Here is a 20344-nt window from a genome sequence, read left to right on the forward strand (position 1 = left end):
AGTTCTTGACCTCGCAACTGAGAACATCTCTCCCACACCTGCCCCCTGCCAGAATGGGCACTTGGGGTGGCATGAATTTTCTATGGCATGATCACCCCAGTGTTTGGACCCTCACTAGCTACCAAGTGCGCTGTGCCTGGCCGGGTGGAAAGGGGACATTGCAAAGTGACATCCAGCGGTTTTGTACAGCCACAAAAGCTATTCACATTCCAGCCTTAAAGAGTCAAAGAAGAGAGAGACACACACACACACATAGAGAATGACTGCGTCTAAAATAGACAGTGGAACCGTCACTAATAGTCATCCACTAACCAGGGTCACCCATCCTATGTAATGGCCAGTGAAACTTCAGTCCCTGCCAGTGGTTAATCTCATCTGACCATGCGGCCGCCTGTTAGAACAGCCAGCAACATACCCAGGCCATTGGTGGCTAACAGGTTCCACTGAATCAAAAAATACACATGTAACAAAGTCTGATTACACACAGACCGGACCCAACCCAGGCCCCTCTTGCCATAACCACATGCCCCCCCTACCATCAAAACTACAGCTTCCTGTATCTGTGAGTAAATAGCAAACTGTTAGATAGTGGAGCTAGCCACGAGACAGCGCCAGGATCCCAGGTGCTAAGCTGGCATATAACATAAACGACCAGTCTCAATGCAGTGATGCAGTCCAGGCTATGGTGGGTGGTGGGTGGTAGGACGGTGGTGAAGCACTGGAATGGGTTACCTAGGGAGGTGGTGGAATCTCCATCCTTAGAGGTTTTTAAGGCCCAGCTTGACAAAGCCCTGGCTGGGATGATTTAGTTGGGGATTGGTCCAGCTTTGAGCAGGGGGTTGGACTAGATACCTCCTGAGGTCCCTTCCAACCCTGATATTCTATGATTCTATGCTGGATAGTGCTGATGACAACAGCCCCATGCCTCATCATGCACTTGGAGAATGTAGATGCCCATCAAGCCATAGCCTGTGTTTTGCAGACCCATTGCCATGGTTCCTACACCAGTCTCACTCACTCCGACGCCCGCCCTGCTCTGTCCCGGTCTCTGGCTAGCCTCCTTACTTCCAGTACTCCTCGCTCGGGCTGACGGTGTTAGTGACGTTGAATGGGATGGCAGCATTCCCTGCCTTGATGACCTGGTGATCCAAGCAGAGGTCGGTGTTCCACCAGTTGCCGCAGTGCTCCCAGGGCAAGTTGCTCGTCAGGGACGCGAAGAGGTAGAAGAGCACGTAAGCAATAATCATGTTATAGTAAATGGCCACCAGAGAGACAATCAGGATCGTGCCCATCCCGACACCTAAGGGAAGGGAGATGTAAACACAGCTCAGTGTGACGTCAGAGAGACAACACCCAGTCATCTCTCCCAGGAGCTGCTTAGCTACTGCAATGCTACCACTGGCATCCTAGGGGCCCAGTCCTTGGTACAAGCAGACTAGCTGTTAGGAATCTAAAATGAATCTTAAACCACAGCCATGAGCTAGGTCAAAGCTAGGACAGACTGTGCAGGAAGGAACAATAACCCACCATAGGAGGGGATGTGGCATGAGAACATCGAGGACCTTCTAACAGGCTCATCGCTTTCCAGGCTCAGGCCTAGTGCTGAGAACTCTGCTCCAGCCACATCTTCCTGAGATCGCTTTGAAAGCCACAGGCCCTGGAGCAGAAATGGGATAGAACTATGCAAGGGGGAAGCTGCCTCCAGAGAGCTACTCTAGAGTCCTGTAGACATGTGTCAGCCAGAGAGACCCTTGTCAGAACTCCCTTTCCAAAGCTTAGCAGTGGATTAGGGGTTTGCACTGGGTGAGAAAAGAAGCGTATATGCGCGTACAAATCTTATACAAACTTTAATTATTTTTATTTCTTAAATGAGTTTCATCTTGAGCGGTTTTTAAGTAACTTTTTTCTTTCAAGATGAAACTTTCAGAGCTGTGTTTGCCTTATGGCCCAGTCCCTGTATACACAGATTATCTTATTTGCATGAAGAATGATGGCATCTGAGCATAAGATGTTCACGTTTATTTTTACTTTTGCTGATGGATGGACATTGAGTTGTTGCCTAGAGTCTTTTCAATCCGTTATTTTTATAGGATTTGGGGTCAAACTTTCCATAAAGTGGTGACTTAACATCACTGCAAGTTCTTTTCACCCAGACAAGGCCCTGTCAGCCTTCTCAAAAGTGATCATATGTTCTCTATGTTTGATATTTGAAGGTGTGGAGGGCGGCTGTCACAGGTGTACAGTCTCTGTGGTAGGCAACCAGTGAATATTTTTTAAATTGCTGGCTTAAGCAGGGCTTTTCTCTAAATTGACATTAGCTGAGTATGACCTAACTAGAACCTGACTGGACCAAGCTGCAGTGAAATTGAAATTGAAGGAAGGATCTCTGGCACTGAGGTAGGGTGACCAGACAGCAAATGTCAAAATCGGCACGGGGTGGGGGGTAATAGGAGCCTATATAAGAAAAAGACCCAAAAATCCGGACTGTCCCTATAAAATCGGGACATCTGGTCACCCTACACTGAGGTTGGGGTTTAATCATTAGATAATAATTTTGTTTCAATGTCAAAATATGTAAAGAGCTCCAAGTTATAGATTCGATTGACTTTGGGGAAGCTCGTTAGTTGGGCTTTATAACGAAATGGACAGTCAGCTCCTTAGACGCTGCCTTAGGATTTATAAGGGTTGATTACTTGTTGCATTCATCAGATGATTTAACTAAATGATGATTTAATTACAATCCAATATTGAAACTAATGTGTTGCTTTGCCTTTGATTTGATGGCTGCATCACTTTATTCTTAGGTTAGTTTAATATTCATAACAACAGCTTAGCTGTGGGGATGTCGTCTCGATATTTCTTTTTGTGCAATAGTTGTAATAAAATGTATGAAACTGACACTGAGTCACATTTCTTTCTGGAAGTAAGGTGGGTCTAGAGCCCTGGAGGACCTGGATGGATAGATGCCAGCTAGTCAACCTAAAAGCCTGACGAGCTCCCCCTAATTAGCTTTTAGTTCTCACAGTTGCCATAAAGATCAAAGGATGGCGATGCTAAGATGGCTCACCGCCAGCCCTCTGCTATGAGGGCAGGAAGAAGGAGGGAGGAGACGGCAGGATTGGGGTTGGTCACGTACCTTTAAAGAGCGGGCTTATCTTCCAGACTGCAAGTGGCCCCAGGCTGGAGAACTGGCCTAGCGAGAGCTCCATGAAGAAGATGGGGATACCACATATTGCCAGCATGATGAAGTAAGGAACAAGGAAAGCTCCTGTAGGAGACAAAAGGGCAGGGAGGGTGAGACTGGAGAGTTGGTGCTGTGCCAGGAGATCGATACCGTTTTATAAAACTCCTGAAACCCTGAAGCATCAAAAAGTGCCCAGAGCCCAAGTCTGGAAGGTGATGAGTACCCACAACTCACATTAAAGAGTCAGTGGGGGTTGGGATTGCCTAGGACCTCTCAGAATTTGGCCCTGTATATGTAGGGATCCCTCCCCCTTCACCCACCACTGCAATATGGTCCTCTCTGCAGAAAAATGCTGCTCCAGTGAGACTAAGCATCAGTTCTTAGGTCAGGGATTCAATGACTGGGGGAAATTTCAGCAGGGAGAATGTAATTATTAGCTGCTGAAGTATGGTCAGGACCCCAGGGTTAGCACCCTTCCGAGTGTGAAAAGTTCTGGGAAAGTTTCAGTGAGCAGTCACGGCCTCCATTTTACATCTCTTCTGCAAAGATGGCCCCTCCAACAGCAAGGCACCCCTCGACATCATGTTATCATGCTAGCTGGATGCTGACTCAGCGGGAAGCATGCTGCCTGCTGAATCATAACCACTTACTGCAGCATCCAGGAAATGTATTAGTGGTGCCCCAGAACCAGCTCTGACTCTGCTTAGCTTTTGGAATCTGGGGCAATGAGAGCTGAGCAAACCATGCATCAGGAATGGTTTATTTCCTGTCCTTGAATTCTCTGCAAACAGACAGTCAAATTCTCCAGTTTATTTACTATTCCAAATTACTAGCAAATATCTCTCTGGAATAATTCTTCATCTTCAGGCTGTTTGCAAATACCCTACTGTGAAGATATGTGGTGGTGTGCGAGATGGCCATATGATGATGTGTCTGTTCCTGGAATGGATGACACATGTGATCAGACAAAAGACTGAATTTCAGGAGTCAAGTTGGCAATTGGCACTGTTGGTTAGTTACTGCATTGCGAAGAGTGCATGATGTTTGAGGTTTCACCCGTATTCATGCTAGGGTAGCCTATTCACTGAGACATTTGCAGGGAGTGATTGCACAAAGGGCATGCCCAGATGATGCAAATTTGTTCCGTAAGTGAGATGAATACCCATGGGAAATATTTGCCAGGTTCTACAGAGGTCTGGAATGGACTAACAGCAACGTGAGGTGGCTTCAGAGGCGGTGCCAAAGACCAGGAGGGACTCATAGAGTTTAAGATTATCAAAGCCCAATCTTCAAATAGCAGGCCACTTGGGGTGCTGTATTGTCACACACATAGTGGGGGTTCCCAAGCATGCACTGTATATCCTTCTAGGGCATCATCAGATGACATTATTGTCAGTCCATGGTAAGCCACTCCTGTACTGAGATACCAAGCCTCACAGAAGTGGACTAGTCCACTGAGATAAATCCTAGGCTGTTTCTCCTGACTAGTCTGAAGAGAGACACAGGCAGATGCAGGGAGACCATCTGAAAGCCAAGAATTTCCAAGTAACTGCAGATTCCCAACTAGGGTGACCAGACAGCAAACGTGGACAGGGGTGGGGGGTAATAGGAGCCTATATAAGAAAAAGACCCCAAAATTGGGACTGTCCCTATAAAATCGGGACATCTGGTCACCCTATTCCCAACCCTGAGAGGGGAGAAAGGGACATAAGTGAGGCTTTATTCCGACATGAATCCCTCTCATTCAGGGGATGGAAGTGGTGCAACTGAGCCCATTAAAGAGGGGATGATTGAGCATGTACCTCCCCCATTGGTGTAAGCTCTGTATGGAAACCGCCACACATTCCCCAACCCCACACAGTAGCCAATACAGGAGAGAAGGAAATCCAGCTTCCCGGTCCAGTTCCCTCTCTCTTCTGGGTACTCCATCTCCAGGTCCCCATCTCCTTGGTCGCTGGGGCTCATCAGCAGGTCTGGAATTATGGGCTGACCGAGAAAGAGAAGAAGGGGGAGGAGGGTAAGGGAGTTGGAGAGAGGTAGGCCAGGGACGAAGGAGAAAGAGAGAACGTATAAACGAGGGGAGAAGAACGTGCAGGCCAAGACAGGAGAGAGGATGAAATGAGGGAAGAATGACAGAAAGGGTTTGTTGTGGAAAGGGAGAAGGTGGAAAGGGAAGAAGTATGAGAAACAGGGTTAGAATTCATGCTGCCGAGTCACCAAGACTTTAATCCCAAGGAAGGGTCCCCTTAGAACCCCCCATATGGTCAGTTCCCAGAGAGCAGGATGACACAATGACTCCAGGAGACCCTTGGCTGTCAGTTCAGTGCAATACTATCCCTTCTGCATTTCTTCCCACTCCTGGCCGAGCAAAGGAGTGCCATGGGGACTCTCCTTGGGTGGCCAGAACCCACCTCCCAAGCACTATCCTGCCTGCTTTTCCCAACCAGAAAATTCAGAGGTGATAAAGCCAGAAGGGACAATGAACATTTAGTCTGACCTCCTGCATAGCACAGGAGGACAGAATGAGAAGAATGGTCTCTGCACTGCCACAGACTGTGACATTCCCACAGAGCCATGCTGGCGAAAACTGGGGTTGACCCTGCTTATATCCCTTGCTGTGTGGGACGCTCCATGCTAAAAGTGCTGTACTTATTTTCCACACTTTTGGCATTCCTGTTGGCTTGAGGTACAGTGCCTCAGTGATAACCATGTGCCTGGGGCCTAAGATCCCTTCCAGGCTCACAGAATCTGACCCCTGATCGGCAGCGTGCATGCTGCTATCACATGGCAGGATATTAACCCTTTCCTTTCTCCCCAGGATCTCAAAGCTATGCTGCAGCTCAGCAGGATTGTGGGGCAAATCTTAAAACACAGCTGGATTTGGATATGCCCCAGATGTCTGGCTGTTTAGCTGGAGCTCACGTTCTTTGATCTGAAAGTCTGGCTGGATATTTGGCTTTGCAATGAGCTATCCAACCTTTCTGTAGCCAAAAAGAAGGCAGAGCCTTACTTGGGGGATTGGCTAGAACAGTGGTTTTCAACTGTTTTTCACTGGCAGACCTTTAAAAAAATTCAAATGGAGGTGCCGACCCTTTTGGCAATCTTAGACAAAGTCTGCGGGTCCCCAGGGGTCTGTGGACCACAGATTGAAAACCACTGGGCTAGAAGATTAAGGCCGGTCCTTATTTTATCTGAAGTCACGCAACCGAATGACCCAACCTCCCTGACACACCATTGCATGATGAGATCCCTGTACTGGTATGTCCCCCAGCAAGGGCTCTCTGCCACCTGCAGGCACCACGGACCAAATGTCACAGGGCAAAGCCCAGTGAGAGAATGAGGGGCTCTCAGCCTCTGCTGAGCTGCATGCTGAATATTCTAAGCCCCCAAGCTGCAGCTGTCTCATGCTCTGACCAGTGCTGTGATGGCAACGAGTCAGCAGAGGGTGTAATGGGACCACAGACAAACTCACTGGCCAGTAGAAGACACGCGGGTCAATGGCATCACTTGTCCTCCTAGTTCTATCCCCTCCAACATTTGTATTAGGCTCTTACAAGAAAGACCCCATAAGGGTTTGGGAAACATCTGTATGAACAGCTGTCACATGGGAGGAATCTGCAGGGGGCACCTGGTCTGTAGTTTAGAACCAACCTGTTTTCTGCACAGGGATGGAGATGGCAGAAGACCCAGCTGCAGCTTAGAACCCCTTGTGGTCTGCACCCCAGAAAAAAAAAACAGACCAGCAAATAAAAGGTGGCTGGAAAGCACAGTGCTGCCCCTGCCCCTGACCTCGCCAAACCCGCCCGGCACTCAGACAGCCGCCCTCCCAGCAGGTGAAATGCTGATGAAGCCCCCCCGCCGCCCTCTCTTCCATTTCCCGCCCTCTCTTGCAGCTGCCCTTTCCTCTAGCGCAGTGACTGAGCCACAGCTGCAAAGTTCCTGCTGCTCAGTTTCCATGGAGACGAGGAGTTGTTCAAATGGAGAAAGCATGTGTGATGTAGCCAACCTGCTCATTAAACACAGACCTGCCTGGTATGGGTGGGTTTGCCCAGATGGTTATACACCTATATGCCTGCCTAACATGTACATACATGCACATATACAGACATACTTACACACGGGCACACATCATGCACACACATCCACACTTGCATGCAACATGGCCTGCTAAACCCAGGGTTGTGAGTTCAATCCTTGAGGGGGCCATTTAGGGATCTGGGGCAAAAATCTGTCCGGGGATTGGTCCTGCTTTGTGCAGGGGGTTGGACTAGATGACCTCCTGAGGTCCCTTCCCACCCTGAGATTCTATGATTCTATGCACACACACAGACCACTGCGTCCCCCTATGCAAATACACACATATACAACATTGCCTTCTAGCAAACTTGGAAAAAATAGCAACCTAATACAAAGCAGCAGCATCCAGCAGTTTGGATAGAAACTCTTCCAAAGTCTCAACAAAAAACCCAGCCTGAAGAATCTAGAATGAGACCAAAATAGTCTCACTAAAAGAAAAACACGATGATCATTGAAGACACCATTAAAAACTTACCAGTCTCTGCTGGAGGCCCCTATAACAATACAAGGGCTATATGAAAACCTCCAGAAATTCAAACTCAGGATCTCATGCAGCCCTGTTGGTACATCAGATGAGTGGCTTGAACACAGCACTGACCACATCAAGGAAGCCTTTCTGAAGCTGTTTAACTTAGCCTTCCGGTTCAGAGGCTTCCCTGAGGTATGGTCACAGACTAATTACCCCAATACACACAAGCAGAGGTGACGTTCACTCACAGAGGCACCTGGGTTTGCTGTAACACCAGCAAATTATTCTGTAACCTCCTTAATGAAAGATTTGACCACTAACAAAGTCATCCAGGAGGGTCAAGCTGGATTTCTCATTGAGAACCAACCCCCCTCGTCCCCAGCCACATCCTTACCACCAGAGAGCACGTTCACAAATGTGAGGACTAGTAACTGGGCAAGGGATCTGTCTGCGGTGTCGGTTTTGAACAAGCTTTGGACTCAATCTGGCGCACAGGGCTGAATCTCAAACGGGAAGGAGTGCCCCCATGTATGACCCTGTTAAATCCATAGACCAATCATCAAACATAACTTAAAAAGAAATAGCCCAAGAAACGGAAGCCTTCACGCAAGAAAAGGGAGCAAAACAAGCGTGTCACCTCAGGCTGACCTTTTCCATCATGAATGATCTTGGAACTCCCACCAAACACCTCCGTGGCATGCAGGTGATTCGCTAGCACCTCTGCACGACAGTTGCCAAAGGCATTCACGTGACAGCTGCCACCGAGCTAAGCCGGACTCTTGCCCAATCCAAAATCAGGGACTGCACAGCAGAAGTGGAAGCCAGGGGATAGCAAAGCAGAGCTGGGCCCCGCCAGCGAGCAGTGACTGCAACCAACCTGGGATGGAGATGAACTCTCTACTGTCATACACAAAATGCCAGGGAGCGGGAGAAAGAGATTCCCTCAAATTACTGCAACTAAGAAGTGCATTAGAAAACAATAAGGAAAAACGATGCCTAAGAACGCAGACACTGGGCAGAGCTGGCGTCAGGGGACAAAGCAACCTGCCACCGGGTCAAGGAGGACGAATGGACCTAGGGGTTCAAATCCCCACAACCCTGTGAAGCTCCATCCAGGGCAGATTGTACCTAGTTGGAACAGAGGCAACACTTGTATTATGCACCGTTAGTGAAATTCAATAGTGACACTAAATCTGCGCTGTCCGGGGAGAGCTGGGCTTCCTCAAACCTGGGACCCGCTTCACACAGGGCCTTTCAGGAGTTGTAGGGCCCAATGGTGCACGGCACAGGGGCGTGGGGTTGCATCTATGAGTGCATGGCCCAAAGGGGGCCGGGGAGTGCAGCGGGACCTGATCCTGCAGCACAGAGAGCACTGCTGCCAAATGACACTAGCTTCACACAAGGAGAGAAGCTGGAGGATTTGCACCAAAGCCACTGAAATCAATGGCGGGGCTCCCATTGATATATGGGCACTGAATCAAGCCCTAACGAAGAGGCCTGTAGCTAAGAACCTTGTGGACATACTGCAGTGATGATTAAGACTCTCTTGCCTCAGAAATGCCCATTCTCTGCCCAGGCCCAGCCTCTTTCTTACCCTGGCACCTGTGAGTAGGGCATGCAGAGGGGCTCTAGACTTCTCTCTGCTCTGTGCAGAGGGCTATGCCACAGGTTTAGCCTTCCTCACAGCTTGTGCAGCCTCCATTCGCTCTTGTGCTGGATGGAGCGCAGCTGCCTCGCACGTGGGCTGTGAAACATAAGCAGAATGGACACTGACTAGCAATGCCCCGGGGAGGCTTTAAAACAAGACTTGAGTGTAAGAGAGGGGTCAGGACTAGACCAAACCCCACATCCCAGCCCTCTCTGAACTTCCTGGGACCCACCCCAATCCCATGACTCTATAATGGGGCAAACCCAATCCTCAGCTCTGGCTGGGAATTTTGGGCCCATCTCCAGCAAAACCCAACTCAGACCTTTATGGAAACACTGTTAAGGAAAATCAGGTATAAAATCCATCGAGCGTGAGAGATGTCTTGTTTTCTGTTCCACCTCAACTTCCATCCATTTCGGGAAAAGACCTTAAACTCCCAACTCATGGATGGAAACTGGACCAAATCAGAGGGCAAAGCTCTTGAACTATCCGAGATGTGACCCCAAAGCCAACACAGTGTAAAACCTCCCCGCAATTGTACTTGGAGGAAACTTGATTTAAGAGACAACAAGTGTTCAAAGGGTCTAGGTGACCCTGAACACAAGGGATTGTGGAAAGGTTAAAAGGCCTGATCCTGTTATCCCCCTGCCATTGAGTTCCATGAGAGTTTTGCCAGGATGAGGCCCAAAACATTCTGTAGCAAAACAGCATGAATAATGGGAAAAGCAATCCTGGAGACATATGTTTCCGTTTGAGCTGGTATTTCAGGAACTAAATGTGTCCCTGAATCAAAGTTAAAATGGATCTCTAGCAGCCGCAGTGATGGCTCAGACAGAGACTTTGGAAGGGGTAGGAAAAACCTGCCTATGTGAACTTTTAATGGATCCGGCAGTCACTTTGTCAGCCAAAGCGTGAGAGGGACGAGCCCAACATAAGCTGGACCCTGCACTGAAACATCAGAGGGAGCTGGGGGAAACGTAGAAAAACATCCTATATTGCGCTGGGCAGCATAAAGGAAAAAGTGAACTAGGCAGAGACTTGCAGTGGGCAGAGAATCATGGGTAAGGGGTGATTTTACTTTAGCTCTCTAAAGAGATATACACTACACAGATTATTCCAGGGAAAACCTGTGGCAGGAGGTCAGACTAGAAGATCACAATGGTCCCTCTTGTCTGGGAATCCATGAAGCCAGGCTCAATTACAGATTAGAGCAGGAGTTCTCAAACCTTTTAATGGTGTGGCCTACATTTCAATAGTGAGATGATCTCCTAAACCCCTCCCCTCCCATTAACTACAGGGCATCCCCACCTCCCCTCCCATTCCCAATCCTACAATGTCCCTTCGGTAGCTACAGGACAGTAACACCTAAATGTCTGTCTAGCTGTCTTTTAATGTGGATTGGCAGCTAGAAATAAAGAGGAGCCTGAACCGTGTGACTAGCTCATGGAGAATCGGTCCATCAAGGGCTATTAGCCAAGATGGTCAGGGATGCAACACCGTGCTCTGGGTATTCCTAAACCTCTGATTGCCAGAAGCTGGGAGTGGACAACCAGGGATGGATCACTTGATAACTGCCTTGTTCTGTTCCCTCTGAAGCATCTGGCACTGGCCACTGTCAGAGATAGGATACTGGGCAGATGGTTTGACCCAGTATGGCCGCTCTTACGTTCTTAGCTAGGTCACTGCAGACCATCAGTGGTCAACAGAGCACAGTGTGAGAACCTACATGCAAGGCTATAAATGACACCTGTGGGATGGAACAGTAACGGCAGTACCGTACGTGTAAAAAGAGAGAGAGAGAGAGAGGTGTGGAAAGAGAGTGTTTGTACCTCATTCATTTACAGAGAGGGAGGTTTTAATTTTCAGGAGATTGAACTGTCATTATTTGAGACAAAATCACTGAAGAACTAATTATATATATTGAACAATAAGCGAGCCTTCCACAAGCGCAGCGAGCGACGACCAAAGCAGCCAAGACTGGTGGAGTGAGCATATATCTTGGTTTTACTAGGGAAGTCCTGGTTTTTCATAACATGTCCCGGCGTCTTAGGAACTTCTTTCATGGTACTTGAAATGTCCCACTTTTTTGGTTCAGCCATCAGGCTGCTTGGGCTTTTAAGGACTACGGAATATGTGGTCATGACCAAGTTGGAATTCAGTCTAGCAGGAAGAGTCAGGTGGCATGAGCACCCAAAGGAGAGAAGGGAGAAGTAAAGCGGGCATTCCCGACACATGTAACGCATTTTGTGATATGCTCAGACAGGCACTACGGTGAGTGCTACGCTAGCAGGAGCAGCCCCAGTCCACACTTCTTAATGAAGCGCGCTCTTCTCTTTCAAATGAGCATTGGGGGTCTGGCGGGAGATCGGGGAGCAGGGAGCCATGGCAGAGAGAAGGGCTTGGTGCAGACAGAAAAGCACCACGCGTGCCAGAGAAGAAACAGAGTGATGGAGAAGAGACAGATCCCGGAAGCAAAAGGAAGAGGGTCGGGAGGAGAGACAGAGTCTGCGAAAGCAGGGCCTGAAAGCAGAGGTTTAATAGTAGGTTCCTAGGCTTTGAGTTCCAAAGGGGCTGGAGAGGGAGCTGAGTGCACAGCACCCAGGGGATGACAGACCCCCTCAGGGCCCTCCGAACTCCCACCTTATGTGAAGGAAACTCCCTGCGTGAAACCCAATGTAGCCAGGCATTAGGGCTCTGTCCTGTCTGGGAGCAAAGGGAGGGATGGGTGGGAAAGTGCCCCAGTCACATTCGCTCCGTTGTTTGGTCCCCCCGGGAGGCAGGGGAAGAGAGGAGATCTGAGGGGGAAAGGGAGGTTTCTGGGGGATTGGAAGGCCTCTGAGAAAGGGGGTGCCTCGGTAAGGGGCCACGCGAGCTGAGGGGGGATTTGAAAGATGAGACGGGGTGAGACAATGCCCACTTTATTTGAAACTATTCTGTGAAGAGCCCCTCAGCATTCTCTGTGTCTCGTTAGTTGGATTCATTTAAAGAGTCCCACAGGTTTCCCTCCAGATGTTCCCCGCACAACCTGGGAATGGCAAAGAGACCTGCAGACTGGCTGAAACGCTCTCCACGGTCCAGGGGCCGCAGCAACTTCCGCTAAAGCCAGAGCAGGAGAGCTCGCCTGGGTAGAGAGAAGGGGCCGCAGGGGGGGTAAGCCTGCAGCTGGCTGTCCGTGAGGCTTCAGGGCACGGGCAGGGTCGCTGCCGAACCTGACAGGAATGTGCCAAAGGGCTGTGAATGGACGTTTCCCTTTCCTACCGGGGCGGGGGGGGGGATTTCACCTCAGATGCCAGACTCTCATCTGGGGCAAATGGAACCTTTGTGCCCCTTTGTGGCCCTGACCCTGTCTGGGAGGGGAACTCCAGTCCCAAGAACTAGCCCAGGGGTGGGGGAGGGGGGGCAAGTCTCTCTATCAACAAGACGTCCAGCTGCTGGAAACTGAGGCCAAGTGCAGGGGAGCTGGCCGGGACACGCCAGGGAGAGGACCAGTGCCATGTACCCGCATCCACCCCACCCTCCTTGAGTGGTCTGAGAGGGTCACAGGAACATATTCTCATGCTGGCAGGGCCAGGCTCAGGGGAAGAGATGCCCTCCCATCCCTGATACACCAATGCATTTCTTTTAAATACATTCCCTGCCACCTCACAACGGACATAGCCTCCCCACCCACCCTTCCTAGCCGCCCCTCCGTGCCGCAGGGTGGAAACTCCTCCAAGCAGTTTAGAGCTCCCTTAGGCAGGGGAGAGGCCTTGTCATTCACCCCAGAGCGCTCCATCCCCCTGAGTGCAGGAGCTCTTGGGAACCTTCGGAGAGCTGCAGTTTTACAGGGGTCCATTACTTTGTCTGCCCAAAGTGGAGAAGCCACAAAGGGTAGAAGCAAGGGGAGGGGCCAAGAGAAGGGGGAGGAGCCAAAAGAGCCAGAGAGAGAAGAGAGGGGGTCCTGGGAAGGATGAAACTGCTTCCTGATCCCAACAAACGTTGAGCACCTGCGGCTCCCAAAAGATAGCTCAGGCCCTACTCCCTCCCCAGAGCACCTGCGCCCGCCCCACATCCGCTGCACCTGTCCCACCTGGGGTGTGATGCCAGGCGTGCGAACCACACAACACCTCGAGGAACAGCGTGTTCCACCTGAGCGCCCACCCCCGCCCGCCCAGACACAACATGAATCATCCCGACGGAAACACCTGCTCGCTAGGAAAAGCATCTCGACAGCGAGGCTGGCGGGTGAACACGGGACCAGCCAATTAGCTGCGCAGCGCCGGGCGTCGATGTTTACTGAACTTGCTAATTAAAGAGAGCGAGAAGAGCTCGTTACGAAATGCCAGCCACCCACCTGCTTAATCTGCTACTGAGCCAGCTTGGGCTCCCAGGATCAGAAAACTCCGCTCTGCCCATTTGCAACGAATGGCCGTTAATAAGTACACGAAACAACCCCCTTACCCCAGGGGGAGAGGAGATGGAGGATTGTGAGGCTGTACGTTAGTCTCCTTGACCTGCCTGGTTTGCATTAAAAAGGCATCCCCATGCTGGTCAGCCCCCTCCTCTCCTTCCTTGGCATCTCATTCTGTGTGGTTACAAATTGCTGCTTCCTACCTCCCGGAGATGGTGCTCCTGGACCTTCTTCATCCTGAAGTCCTGTTGCTATGCTTCCTCTGCCTCTCTGCACGCTGACACCTTCGCTCGCCCCGGAGACTGTCTCTACGGCGATGGGGAGGGAGGAAAGGAGAATCCGAAAAAGAAAAGGAAGAATCCCACTTCTCGCTCTCCGGCTCTCTCCTCCTCAGCGGGGTGTTCCTGGCAGAGACAGAGGAGATGTTAACCCTGTCTGGAATGAGACAGAATGAGAGAGGGATGCCGGGCAGGCAGGGTGCAACCAGCAGGGCTGGCATACGGGTTTGCTGTGAGTTGGAAATTGCTGGGTGGGGAGCAGCAAGTGGGAAGAGGATGGATTCCAGCAGGCTGCAGATGGGCTATCAATCAAAAGGGTTTCTGCCATGTGTGGGGTCTGTGGGCTGAGTCCTACTTCAGGAAAACAATGAGTTCCAATGAGGAGAACCCAGGGACCGGAGAGCCTCAGTAACCCCATGAGGGAATGCTCATTGGGTGGGAATCAGGAGGAGACCAGGGCTGCATCACATGTGGAATGAGTGTGCTGGATCTCATTGTGGTCCCTACTGGATATTTATCCCAGTCCTGGATCCGGTTGGCCATTTGCCAATGCTGGCCACCAATGCCCGGGAGCGGCCTGGGTTGGAGCAGCAGGCCATGTCACAGGTGAGGTTTGAGGTGCATGAGCTGTGGGGCGGACTGGAATAGCCAGGCACAGTAAGACAGGGCTGAAGTGCTGCAGGACTTGAATAACAGGGTGTGCTGCAGGTAAGGGTTGAACGTATCAGCCGATACAATGGGATCAAGCCAGTAAGAGTCTGCCTAGATATCCAGAGAGACTAGACCCATGGGGTTCACCCAACCAGCGCTGACTGGGCCCTTCTTGAAGCAGGCCCTGCGATAGCCCATGCAGAAGGCACCCCGGGGTTCTCCAAACATCCCGTCAGAGATGGGCTCTGAGACAGGGAGCCCCGAAGCACAGCTCTAAACAGCAGACACTGGCGAGTGCCCCTAGCAGCCTCCCTGGACTGCGTGACAGCCCAGCAACGTACAACAGGGTTAGTGTGTCTGTCTGGGAGCGAGAGCTGATTCACCGGCCGGAGAGGGGAACGTGTGAGGGGAGTCCCTCTCTTTCCGGTTGTGGAGCTGCCAGCCGGCATGCAGGTGCAGGACAGAAAACCAGACCTGTCACACTGTGCCTCCCGGTTCATTCCTGCCCATATTTATTTCTCTCCCCTCAGAGAGACATTGCCATGGGAGCTCTCGCCTGCGGTAGCCAGAGCTCCAGGGAACAGTGTCGTGCTGCAGGCGTTAGGACAGGGACTCCCAAACATTCTCATAGCGCAGAGCCCCTCTTACTAGAGAGATGGGCTCCCAGACATCTCCCCTCCTACCATGATCCTGGGATAACTACACCAACTTCCAACCTGCAAAAGGAACCCGAGGGACCATTAGCAGCTGGAAATAAGGAGAACAGGCTTCATTTACTTATTGGCTTTTCTCTGGTGCTCATCACTGGAATCTGAGCATCTCACATATGCTAATGAACTAATCCTCAGAGCACCCACGCCAGGTGAGGAAGTATTATTACACCCTTATTCTGGGGAAACTGAGGCACAAAGTGGTTAACTGATTTGCCCAAGGTCCCAGAAGAGGTCTGATTCAGTGCTAGGAACAGACCTCAGATCTCCTGAGTTCCAGCCCAGCGCCTTAACCACAAGCCCATCCTTCCTCCCATGCGATTAGCCAGCTCTCCAGGAACCACCAGCAAGGGTTGCATAAATCATCAGCTGTCCCTGGATCACAGCTGAACACCTGCTAAGCTAATGGGCTGGGGCTGTGACTTCCTGAGGCAGGACTCTGGGCACTGGCATCATACTGTGGGGGCAATTACCCAATTGCATAGAATCCCAGAGTGCATGCACATAGGTCACCGGGAGCCGATCACTTACCTCCTGCTTCCAGAGCAAGAAAATCTTTAACTTCCCCAACTCTGCGTTCCAGCCTGAGACCCCAGCACAAACCGAGACAAACAGGGACAGCGCTGGGATGTCTTGGAAAGATCCACCCCAGGGGCACAGGCGACATCCCTCCATCCCCAGGCTGGGGCATGAGAATGACCCAAGCAGAGGCAGTCCCCAGAGAATCCATCCCAGAAGCTCTGTATGGTGGGGCAGGGCAGCTGGGCTCTTTACCAGAACTGTGCTAGCGCATAGAACCGTGATGCAGAGCCCGTCCACACTGACCAGTCACAGCAGGTTAGAAATGGGTTTTGGTAGACCTGGGTTGAAATGAGTTCCAGACACAGTCCCCCACTCAGGGGGCAAGGGGACCCTCATGCCCACAGGCCAACCAGACTCCCCCTAACATGGAAGGGCTATGGAAAATATTTCTCTTTTCCTGCAGTCCCCATCCTCCGGTGAGAGACTCCTCTGGGTCATGGGCAATTTGAGGGGTGGGGGCGGGGGAGGGATGTTGCTGCATAAATCAGCTGGTCTGGACGCAATGATCCTGCCCACCCCTCCCCTTGCCCTGTAAAATCTGACGGATCAAATGAGGTCTGGGCTTTTTCTCTCTCCCTTTCCCCTCCCTCCATCGTGTCATTGTCTCCCCTCTTGGCTCCTTCTCTCTCTCTCTCCCCCCTCCTGTCTTTTTTTCCTCCCTTCCCTTCTCCTCCTCCCCTTAGCCCTCCTCTGAGTTGGGAGCTGATTTCCAGCCCAGCTCTGCCCAGGGGAGTTGGGATGATGGGCCTTGGCAGCTGCCACTCCTACAGGGGTCTCTGCACAAGGCCCAAACCTGGTGTCCCTGCTCCCCCTGCTGGTGGAGCTCAGCAACAGGCCCAGTTTGGAAAATTCTTGCAGCGTGGGAAAAATGGAAATAATTACCTGGCGGGAGGGGTTGATTTTAGGAGGGGGAGCTGCTCCCTCGTGGTGAGGGCTGTCGGGGGCAGGAGAGTCAAAGCCCAGGGAGGGAGAGGGATTGTTTAGGCTGGCACGAAGGGATATAGCTCCGGTGACCTGTACCAAGCGGCGATGTAGGCTGGTGCTCTGGGGGGACCAACTGGCAGTGAGCTGTACCAGGCCGAGCCGTACGATCTCCAGGGAAGCGCTGGGACACTGGGATATTTTAGGACATCAGCCCCTTGCTTGGGGCATTTCACTCCCAAGCGGGTGAAGCGCTGGACAGTGCAGGGAACCGCTCTGCATTGGAAGGGGCCCAGCTCTTATGGCTCTGCTTTGAGGGCGAGAGGCAGGAATCCGCCCAGTAAGGAACTGGACGGCTCTCCCTTGCATCAGGGCTTGCGCTGCCAGTTGTTAGGAGCCCAGCAGGAGGAATGGGGGGAGACTTTTTCAACCTAGACGTCTCTGGGGCATTTATCAGACCGGCTGCAGATTTGAGGGATTGGGGGGTGGAGGGGGTGCATCTGGAAGGACTTGTTGAGACTGGGGAATAATGCCCCCCAGTGCTGAGCGTGAGCCCGGAGTGGCCATTGTAACAGTGGGCAGGGTGAGCCAATGGCCTGAGTTACCGCTAAGACCCCACTTTTATGGGGTGTCCCAGTGAATTATAACCGTGCTGGTATCTTACCCTATCCCATCTTATCCCATGTGTCTGATCCCACCGGCACCCACTGCTGCACAGCTACCCTGGGTCCCCAGTGGAAGGGCCTTTGGGCTGGGCCCCCGAGTGGCATTTCCCTTTCGCGCTGGTCCATGCTCAGGAGTCAGTGGAGTCTGCAGCTCCCTAAAGTCCTGACTGTCTGGTAACAGGCAGGCGATGTTCTGGCCAAGCCAGAGGGCACCATTCCCCCTGCCAGCCCTGCTTAAACGAAGTGATTGGCTGTGAAGGGGCTAGGAGAGGACAGGAAGTAGGTAACTGCTAGTCAAGCCTTGGCAGAGACCCCTGGGCAGTACTGGGACAAGAGGTCTGGTAGAGAGTGAAGCAGGGACTAAGCCAGGGGGTGGAGAGCTGTGGGTTTCCATCTCCTGTTGCTCTCTTCTAATCCATGCATCTCTTCAGCCAGGGGGGAGCAGATGCCAGAGGAAGGCTGCTTGGGCTGTCATTGGCCACAGGCGAAGCACAATTCACATTCCCAGGTATTTGGAAGTCCCTGCTGGCTACGTCATGGAACCAGGTGTCCCTGAAACCAAAGGATGTCCCTGTTTTCCTCCTGTCATGCTGAGTCAAATCCACAGGGGGCTGAGGAGGACAATTGCTTGACTGAGGAGAGGAAGAAGTGGGTCCCCTTCTCTGGCTCAGCCTCCCTGATGGCCACCAGAACCATCTCCAGTGCATCATCTCCCCATCTCCAGGATAGCTGTCCTGGTTTGCCCTGCAAGAGGCAGGTAAGTGCCATGTCCCTGAGGCTAATGAAATCTGCCCTTTGTTCTCTGCTCTCTCTCCCCTGCCCCAGGAGCTGGGCTCTACATGTGCCCTCTGCCCTTCCCCAGCTCCACCGTAGGGGGCGTGTTACAGGGCAGGACATCATAGAGCGAATGGCTGAGAAATCCCTACAATGTGCCAACCCTTGTGGGAATGGACTTGAGCACCTGAACACCACTGAGCATCTCTATCAGAGCTCTGGGCATGAGGGGGCAGGACCATCAGAGCACAGTGGCTTCACAGATTCCAGGATAGCCCCCCCCGCCCCCACTCGTCAAACATTATCTGTCCAATACAGGGTCTGGCAGCTGTGCTGCAGTGGATGCTAATCCAATGGGAATGTCCCCAAGAGCCACTGAAGCCACGACATCCGCCTCCTGCAATCTAATACTCCATGTCTGTGCGTGAGAGCAACTCTGTCCATAGCCGGCTGCAGCAGCAGGTGTCCTCAGGTGGCAGAAGCATTGGTCTTGCAGTAATGCCCAAAGGTTCCCGTCAGGCTATAAATGGCTATAATTCTTTGCACATAGCATCCAAAGATCTCAGTGTGAGTTATGAACACCCATTAGCTAAGCCACACAACACCCCAGGCAGTGGGTTGGTCTAGGACTCTCGGTATACTTAATTTAGCCTCAGCATGGGGGGGTGGGGATTAGATGACCTCTTGAGATCCCTTTGAGCTCTACATTTCTGTAATTATCCCAGTCTTACCTGTGGGGAAACTGAGGCACGGAGCCTTGAAGTGACAGCAAATCAGTGGCCAAATCAGGAGTGGGATCTTAGAGTCCTGGTGCCCAGTCCCCTGCTCTAACCTGGGCCACAGATGGGCTCCTATGGAGGGGAAGAAGCTATAGGCACTCCTTAGGGAAAGAAGAAGCAGCTCCTAGAGAAGGAAATAGTCCCTGGGGCTGGTGGTGCCCCCAGAGCTGGGATTCAGTTTGGGAAGGGCTTCACACAGGCAGAAGCAGGTGTCTGCACTTCCAGGAGCTCTCCCACCTCCTTGGCACTCGCAGCCCAAGAGAGCAGGTGTCTGTGGCTGCAGGGACCGCCTAGCGCAGGGGTTGGCAACCTTTCAGAAGTGCTGTGCCGAGTCTTCATTTATTCCCTCTGATTTAAGATTTCACGTGCCAGTAATACAATTTAACGTTTTTAGAAGGTCTCTTTCTCTAAGTCTATAATATAGAACTAAACTATTGTTGTATGTAAAGCAAATAAGGTTTTTAAAATGTTTAAGAAGCTTCATTTAAAATTAAATTAAAATGCAGAGCCCCCCGGATCGGTGGCCAGGACCTGGGCAGTGTGAGTGCCACTGAAAATCCGCTCGCGTGCCGCCTTCGGCACCCGTGCCATAGGTTGCTTACCCCTGGCCTAGCGGGATGTTGGCCCAGTGAGCATGTTAAAGACATGGAAGCCACCTCCAGTGAACAAGGACAGTTCGGTGCAACCCGGCTGTGGTGCCACAGCCGGTTTCTGAGCTGATGAGAGCACAGAGGCCAAGTGGGTCGGGCAAGCTGCATAGATCACCTTGAATGGAGGTGCTCCCTTTCTTGACTGCTTCTCTGGAGGCTGCATCATCACCAAGGCTAACGAGGCTCCTATAGATCACCCATGTCTGTAGCAGTAAGTGTATGTGACAAAATATTTGTTCATTGCAACCCCCTGCCGTCTACAACTTGGCAGCCAGCCCTCTGATGCGCAGTACGGGGTGCCTGGATTGGCATTCCTGCTCTCTCATGGAAGTGCATGAAGCCAGTGAACTATACTCAGGGGAATCAGCCTCTCTCCATAGGGGCTGGAACTAGGAGGCTGCAGCACCCCCTGACTTGAAGTGGTTTCCATCAAATGCAGGGTTTACAGTTTGGTTCAATGGCTCTCAGCACCCCCACTATACAAACTGTTCCAGCACCTCTGCCTCTCTCTGCAGTCTGACATTTGGATAAAACTTTTCACAGGGTGGACTTGTTTTGTGCTTTAC

At 51.6% G+C, this 20344-nt stretch overlaps 1 protein-coding gene across 1 annotated transcript in view; it reads right to left on the reverse strand.

Moving 5' to 3' along the window:
• SLC6A7 (solute carrier family 6 member 7) overlaps positions 1 to 14239 on the reverse strand; it is a 28221-nt gene extending 13982 nt beyond the window's left edge. Inside the window, exons 1-4 of the mRNA XM_039486792.1 lie at positions 13972 to 14239; positions 4987 to 5170; positions 3137 to 3268; positions 1066 to 1300 (exon numbers count right to left, since the gene is read on the reverse strand). Of these exons, the coding sequence (XP_039342726.1) occupies positions 1066 to 1300; positions 3137 to 3268; positions 4987 to 5170; positions 13972 to 14004 (584 nt within the window). The 5' untranslated portion in view covers positions 14005 to 14239. The remainder of the gene's footprint in view (positions 1 to 1065; positions 1301 to 3136; positions 3269 to 4986; positions 5171 to 13971) is intronic.
• Between the last annotated feature and the right edge of the window lie 6105 nt (positions 14240 to 20344).

Source organism: Mauremys reevesii, linkage group 8 (genome assembly GCF_016161935.1).
Source record: "Mauremys reevesii isolate NIE-2019 linkage group 8, ASM1616193v1, whole genome shotgun sequence".
Lineage (NCBI taxonomy): Eukaryota > Metazoa > Chordata > Testudines > Geoemydidae > Mauremys > Mauremys reevesii.